The 7,979-nt window shown below is 55.2% G+C and overlaps 1 protein-coding gene across 1 annotated transcript in view; it reads left to right on the forward strand.

The window, feature by feature from the left end:
- The window catches only part of NDRG1 (N-myc downstream regulated 1), a 44,561-nt gene that overhangs the window by 26,983 nt on the left and 9,599 nt on the right, over nt 1-7,979 (forward strand). Inside the window, exons 7-10 of the mRNA XM_004697383.2 lie at nt 1,480-1,540; nt 2,846-2,932; nt 5,716-5,772; nt 7,587-7,690. Of these exons, the coding sequence (XP_004697440.1) occupies nt 1,480-1,540; nt 2,846-2,932; nt 5,716-5,772; nt 7,587-7,690 (309 nt within the window). The remainder of the gene's footprint in view (nt 1-1,479; nt 1,541-2,845; nt 2,933-5,715; nt 5,773-7,586; nt 7,691-7,979) is intronic.

Below are 7,979 nucleotides of genomic sequence, written 5' to 3' on the forward strand. Positions count from 1 at the left end.
TCCCATTGAGTAAGGGTTAGGGGATGACTTCTCCCATTGAGTAAGGGTGAGGGATGACTTCTCTCATTGAGTAAGGGTGAGGGATGACTTCTCCCATTGAGTAAGGGTGAGGGATGACTCCCCTATTGAGTAAGGGTTAGGGGATGACTTCTCCCATTGAGTAAGGGTGAGGGATGACTTCCCCCATTGAGTAAGGGTGAGGGATGACTTCTCCCATTGAGTAAGGATGAGGGATGACTTCTCTCATTGAGTAAGGGTGAGGGATGACTTATCCATTGAGTAAGGGTGAGGGATGACTTCTCCCATTGAGTAAGGGTGAGGGATGACTTCTCTCACTGAGTAAGGATGAGGGATGACTTCTCTCATTGAGTAAGGGTGAAGGATGACTCCCCCATTGAGTAAGGGTGAGGGATGACTTTTTTCATGAGTAAGGGTGAGGAATGACTTCTCTCACTGAGTAAGGGTGAAGGAAGACTCCCCCATTGAGTAAGGGTGAAGGTTGACTCCCCCACTGAGTAAGGGTGAGGGATGACTTCCCCATTGGGTAAGGGTGAAGGATAATTTCTCCCATTGAGTAAGGGTGAGGGATGACTTCTTTCACTGAGTAAAGGTGAAGGATGACTCCCCTATTGAGTAAGGGTTAGGGGATGAGTTCTCCCATTGAGTAAGGGTAAGGGATAACTTTGCTTCTGGGTAAGACTGTGGGGTTGACTCTCCACCTGTTGGTTGAGTGAGGAGTCAATTTCTCATTTGTTGGTTAAGAGTAAGGGATCAATTCATTGTTTAAAATAAGGGGTTGAGTCCCCACCCATTGGGTATGAGTGAGGGGTTGATGCCCACCCCCAGTTGGGTAAGAGTGAGGGACCAGCTCCCTCCCTGTAGGCAGACAAGGATAGCTCCGAGCCCCGTCTGTCTGTCCTCTGGCCTGGATGCAGTTGGAGTTCGCAGATCAGGGAAGAACTCAGATTCTCCCATGTGGTGTTCTTAGCACTGCCTCATGGGACCCAGTCACTGATGACACCCACCACCCTCCTTTCATTGTGTCCGGGTTCTGGGTGTCCTTTCTTTCTGGTGGACCACCCTCTGTTCCCACCCTCATCTCTCCAGGGCCCATTTTCCTCTTACTGAGCCTTGAAGGTGATGAGAATGTCTCACTGTTCCTTTTAAGTCTTAGAGTCCAAGATAAGCTTAAGTGTGGGAAGAGAGACAGGGTCAGGGGCCTTCCACAGAATGTCAGACAGGCTTTGGGGTCCTTGGCAGCTGGCAGGGGGGAATTCTGGGTCGAGGATGCACCCCTCCAAGGGCGGCCTCCATCAGTCCCTGGACGTGACCTGTCTTTGGAGGGTGCAGCAGAGCAGCGTGGCCCTGCGCAGTCTAACTTGTCTTCAGGGAGGCTTCTCAAGGCGCAGGTGGGGCTCAGTGGGCTCTCAGGGCCCACAGCTCTCTCCTGGCATTTCACGGCTTTTGTTTTGACTTCAGGCTGAAGAGCATCATTGGCATGGGAACAGGGGCCGGCGCCTACATCCTGACGCGGTTTGCGGTGAGTTCATTAAAACGTTGCTGTCATTACCTTTCAAACAACAGCCTTGATTCAAGATTCAGGAGAAACTTGAGGAAGCATCAAAGTCCAAAGGGGAAAAAATTACCCAGAGTTCCATTTTCTCTAGCGTATTCTGGGCTGTGTTGTGTGGTCTGTGCTGTGTATGTGTGTGCTGTATGCCTGCCTACCCCTCACCTCTCTCTCTCTCTCTCCCCCCTGCCCTGGGTCCTCCGCTCTGACTGCTGCTTGGCTACCTATGGTTAACCCTCCTCGTGTTCCAGAACCTTCCATCACTACTGGCCATTCCTGGTCAGAGTTGCTTAGGTTATTCTAACCCAGGTCCTTTCAGACCCTAAAGGACGCTAAGCTGGGACCAGAGGCACATGTGTCGACATGACAACTGTCTCGTTTGACGTGGTGGTCCCAACTCCGGTGCTGCAGGGACTTTTGTAGGCATAATAACTAAGAGGAGACTGGCTCCGTGCTGCACTTGGGCTTTGTTAAAGGTTAGAAGTACTGATCCAATTATAAAAACAAACACAAAACAACCAAGGTCTTAAGTATATCCTGTAAATGCTTATGTGTGAACAGTTGAGTTGGTTTGGACTCAGAACAAAACATTGCCACCGGGGTGCTGCGCCATCCCCACTGTTGGGTTTGAACCCATTGTTGCAGCCACTGTGCTACTGTCGCCTGTAGGGTCTTCGTGTGTGTGTGTGTGTGTGTGTGTGTGTGTGTGTGTGTATCCTGTATCTATGTCTTTACATAGATATTTCCCTACAAGGTCACCCGGTGGCAGAGCTCGCCCTGCACTCCTAACCCTAAGGTGGGTGGTTTGAATCCACCCAGCAGTGTGTCATCAGAGAAGGTGTGGCAATCTGTTTTGGCCAAGATGCTGGTCAGAAGACTCCGTGGAAGAATTCTGCCCTAGAACACATGGGTCGCCATGTCTTGGACTCACCCCATCTCTCTGTCTTAGAAGCGGTAGGGCTCTGGCGGCCTGCCGACTGACTGCATGTAGATAGGATGGGTTGTATATCGTACCCATTTGGCAGGTGGAAAAGCCGAGGCCCAACCAGAGGAAGCAACTTGGCCAAAGCAAGGCTGCAAAATGCAGGCACCTTCTACTTATCCCATGACCTCCTCTTCCCACTCTCTCAGGGATTCAGCCCAGCCCAGTGCATGGGTGCGAGGGAAGCCTGGGCTTGGGGGGATTGGGCAATGACAGCCCTGCAGGGACCTTCTAGTGACTTTGGCTTGATTGTCAGGGCCCTCGCTCAGCTCACTTGGCGTCTTGCCTTGCAGCTGGACTACCCCGACATGGTGGAAGGACTGGTCCTCATTAACGTGAACCCTTGTGCTGAAGGCTGGATGGACTGGGCTGCCTCCAAGGTGAGCTTGGGGTGGGGCCGGGCCAGGGCCGGCAGCGCCCCTGCAGGGAGGAGCCGAAGAGCTAAGAGAGCTCTTTTTTTCTTTAAATCATTTTATTGGGGGCTCGTACAACTCATCACAATCCATAAATCCATGCATTGTATCAAGCACATTTGTACATCTGTTGCCATCGTCATTCTCAAAACATTTGCTTTTGGCATCAGCTCCTCATGTTTTCCCCTCCCTCCCCAAAGAGAGCTCTCTTAAGCCAGCCAGCCGCCATCCTCTGTCGCTGCTCTGCTTCAAATGGCAAGCATCCACCGAGGTTTGTGGCTCGGCCGAGTCAGGATGTCCGTGGGACACAGTTTCCGCAGCCTGCTTCCATCAGGGAGCTGAGTGCTGAATGTATGCCAAGCTTCGCCCCGGATGCCAGCAATAAAAGACTAAGGAAGACCTAAGTCACTAAGCCCAGGCATCTACAAAAGGGTGACGATGACATAAAGCAAACACACACCATGATGTAGTAGGGGTTGTGCCCTGGGCTGCGAGCCACAAGACCAGCAGTTCGAAACCACCCACGGCAGAGAGGGAGAAAGAGAAGGCTTTCTACTTCCACAAAGATGTCCAGTCTCAGAAGCCCACAGGTGCAGTGCTACCCTATCCAAAATGGTTGCTATGAACCAGAACGGACTCGATGGCTGTGAGTTTGGTTTAGTGTCTCGGTTACGTGGTCACTAGGAGTGGCGTTTGGAGTTTGTTTTAGATATGGCACTGACTAAAGGTTGCTGGTTCAAGTCCACTCAGAGGTACCTTCTCAAAGAGGCCTGGAGAGCTCCTGCCATAATAAAGCCAGGTATTGACGCCCCACAGCGCGTTTCCATTCTGACAGGCACGTGTCACAAGAGATTCAACATGACTGTGTGTGTGTTTCCTGTTCCCCATGTGCCCCACGTGCTGTGGGAATGGCATTCAGCCTACCCTCATTCTTTGCCAGGGGTGTCTAAGGAGCCCTGGGGGTGCTGTAGTGAAGCACATGGCTGCTCCCCCGACAGAGGTGGTGGTTGGAGCACACCCGCTGCTCTGAGGGAGAGAGATAGGCTGTCTGCTTCCATGGCCCTGGCAGCCCTGGGACGCCGTGGAGCTGATCAGCTGTGCTGTGGCGACACTGGATGGTGGCGTTGACGCCTTTTTCTTGGCTCTGCGTGGCTACACGTGCCTCGTCCTACTCCTGTTGAGTGCATGCCAACTCCCAGTGACCCTAGAGGACAGGGTCCAGGTCCCCATGGCTATGCGTCTTTTTGGAAGCAGACCCCTGTGTGTTGCCTCCACAGAGTGGTCCGTGGGCTCGAACTGCTTACCTTCCAGTTAGCAGCCCCACGCTAAACCACTGCACTGGGTTTTCACAAGGGTGCCCTCAGGTGGACTGGAAAGAGCAGTCTCCAGATGAGGAATCCGAGGTTCGGCCATCTTCCGAGTGGAGTCCCAGATGACACTGAGAACCGGGGTGTGGCCTGAGTGCTCCTGGACTCCAGGGCCCTTGAATGTCTCCCCTCCCCTTCTCCACCCCCAGCCAACTGCATACTCCTGCCCCATCTCAAAGCCCACAGGGGTCACTGAGGTGGACGGCACGCCCTTCCCTGAGGCTCCTGGTCAGAGATGGCCAGTGGGGACAGGCCCACTTTCTTGAGAAGCTCAGGGCCCTGGCCAGTGTCTCAGGATCCCTTGTGGGTCTTTAGAAGCCATGATTGCTTTTACAAACGCTTGAGTATTTGCCACTGAGAAGGGAGGCCATTCCACTGGGAAGAGAACAAAGCCTGTGAGTGGGGAGCTCCTGGCTTCTCATCCTGAGAGTGGTCTGTTTTTGCCAAGTGTGGGTGGCTGTCAGTAGGCAGGGCTGAGGAGAGGTCATGACCCCCACCCTCCTAGTCCTGTCCACTCTCACCTGGGATGTCCCTCGGAACTCGGGAGCCGAGCACACGCCCTGGGCTCGAGGGTTTGTTTTTCCAGCGAGGGCAGTGACCATCCCGCCACCCCGTGGCTGTTCTGAGCCGGAGAATACTGGCCCCATAGCCCTCCCACCTCCATCCCAGGGGCAAGAAAACCTCCTGAAAGTCCCACCTAGTGCAGGATCCTGCCTGGGGTCAGCTCCAGGGACCATGTCATCCTCACTGTGGCTCTGTGTCTGAGGTTCCCTCACCTCCCCGGAGAGGTCAGGAGTCTGAGGTCCAGCGTTTCTGCAGATGGCCCAGAGCTTGTCTCTCTTGCCGGCACCTGTTCAGTGCTGCCATTATCAGCACATGCTTGTGGAGCGCCTGCTGTATACACGGCACTCGGGACGTTCTTGCTGTATACATACCATTCATAGAGTTCCTGCTGTATGCGTGGCCTTCATGGAGTCTGCTGTATACACACACAGTGCTCTTGGAGCCCCTGCTGTATACCTGGCATTGTTCTTAGGAAGGGAGGCGAGCAAAGTCTTCAGTTACCCCAGCGTCTCAGAGGAAACTGCCTTTCAGAACAATCCGAAGGAGGGCAAGGGGATCCCTGGGGGTTAGGCAGGTACTGGGGTACAGCCTGGGGAGCTCGATGTGTGTTTATTTAGAAGAGGGGGCACAGTCCTGAGATGTGGGCCCTCCTGGCTGAGCCCTGAGTGAGTTTCCCAAGTAGGGAGAGCTGGGAACACTTTGGGTCTCTGTCCAAAATGTCCATCCTGGGCCTGGGACCCCGAATGTAGTCAGTGGGCCCTGGGGCCAGGGCAGGGGTTCCTGTGACTACTGGCTTCTAACGGCCTGCTCTCCCCCTAGATCTCAGGGTGGACCCAGGCACTGCCTGACATGGTGCTGTCCCACCTCTTTGGGAAGGTGAGTACAAGACCGGCGTGCTGGCAAGCTCTGCGTTTTTTACAATGTGCTCAGGGGACATTGTGACCTCATGTTTCTAAAGCCAGGATACAGAACAAAGCCATGGCCCACCCCTTGCTGACCCACCCCCACCCCAGCAGCCCACTGGGCAGCAACCGTGCTTCCAGCTGGCTCCACCAGTGAGCTGCCCCCAGGCCTGGCCATCAGCTGGCTCATGGAGTACTTATCCACCCCGAGTGTCTACTCTGACCCCGATAGGAGTTTGCCAAGACCAGCACCAAGGCCTGCAAGTTCTCAGAGGAGGGGTGTCAAATGCAGCATGAGAATCTAACCTGATTGTATCCCCAAGTCCCTGGTGGCCACCTGATTGTGCCCCAGAGCCCCTGCGGCCACCCTGCATTGCAGCGAGTGTCCTTGGGTATGGGACCCCAGCACGGCCCTACGGTCCTTCCGGTCAGCTTAATCTCGGCACAGCAGCGGCCGCCGGGTTGGCAGCAGGCGGTCTTGACAACAGCGTGGGCCGGCCACGGCCTTCCTGTGGCTCCTCTGGCTCCCCTGAGCACCGGCCAGCCCGGGAGCCGAGGCGCCCGCGATGTGCGAATGAGGAACAGAGCCAGCCTGGCCTCATCTCTCAGTCCCAAACCACATTGCAAAGGAAGGGGAGCAGGCTGGCTCTGCGGCCGGGGGCCCATGGGCCTTCTTTCCAGCCACGCCTGATGGCATGGGTTGGTTTTGTTTCTCAAGCCCGAAGCACTCCTTTGCGACTCTGCCCATCCTGTCCTGTCACAGAGGCTTTTGTCTGTGAAGCCTCAGTGACCTGCCCTCCTGCTCCTCCCCCCCGCTCCCTAACATCCAGTTCAATTCTTCTCCGTGGGACTTATATGCGTCACGCAGGACAGTGACCATTTCAGTGTTGGCTTCGGACCCACATTGGCACGTCTGTCCTGTTGAGTGGCCACAGGACTGCCCAGCTCCATCGTCTTCACTTCCACCAAGAGCTCTGTGCCCCCAGCAGTGATGCCCTCCTTCGAGCCCCCTCTCCGCTGGGCCTCCCCAAGGGACACCTCTGAAAAAGCTGGGGTGCCTTCCCAGGAGCACAGGTGCTGGGTCACCTGGGAACATCTTTGCCAAACCTCCAGACCAGACCATCGGTCCCTGGAGCCAACGTACCATCTCACCAGAAATGGACAAGGATTCCGATTCTGCCACCCCTAACCGACACACTTGTTGGTTACGGTTTTTAACAATTGTGGCCATCTCAGTGTGTCCGCTCCCCCAGAGCCTTCTTAAGGGTCTTGAGATTCACAGTATAAGGGGCTCTGGTGACATTGTGGCCAAGTATCGGGCTGCGGACTTGGAGCAGTTCAAAACTGCCAGCTCCCCTGCAGGAGAAAGATGAGCCTTCTTACTCCTGGAAAGGACTTCGGTCTGGGAACCCCACAGGGGCAGTTCTCTGGGGTCACTGTAAGTCAGAATAGGCTCAATGGCAGTGACTTTTCTGGAAGGTTCACTGTGGTTCAAGGACCTGCCCAGGAAGGATCAGTGGAAGGTGGAGCTCTCCTGACCGCTAGGTCCTGGTGGGTAGATTTCAACCCTCGCTCCCTGAGTGGTGAGCTCTGCCAGGTGGGTGCACTCCCGGCTGCCAGTGGCTGTGCCCATGCCTGCAGGGCTTCTCTGGAGCTCTGGTCCTGACTTTGTGTCCGGCTGCGGACTAGGCATTCTTGGTTTAACCTTGCACCGGACAGACTTAGAGCAGGGAGAGGCTGGGTGGCCCGGTGGCCACTCTCATGAACCATGTTCCTGTCTCCCTGCAGGAAGAAATGCAGAACAACGCAGAGGTGGTCCACACCTACCGCCATCACGTGGTGAACGACATGAACCCCACCAACCTGCACCTGTTCATCAATGCCTACAACAGGTACCTACTGCGATGTGGCGCTCAGCCACACGGGCACTGGGTCTGGGTTCCCTGGGGCATGGAAGGGGGTGGGGAGGAGGATGATACAATTAATGCGATGAGCACACACGTGAACAGGAGGGGTGCCTCCTGAGCCGTCGGATGCCCCCTGGGGTTCCAAGCATGTGCCAAGGAGCCGAGCTCATCATCTGGGCAGTGGACACTGGAGCATGAGTCAGGGATGGTCGCACGCTCGAGTGCATAGCTGTGTGTGTGTGTGTGTGTGTGTGTGTGTGTGTGTGTGTGTCCG

The sequence above is a fragment of the Echinops telfairi genome, unplaced genomic scaffold (genome assembly GCF_000313985.2).
Source record: "Echinops telfairi isolate 266 unplaced genomic scaffold, ASM31398v2 ScPeMD7_1;HRSCAF=3_0, whole genome shotgun sequence".
Taxonomy (NCBI): Eukaryota; Metazoa; Chordata; class Mammalia; order Afrosoricida; family Tenrecidae; genus Echinops; species Echinops telfairi.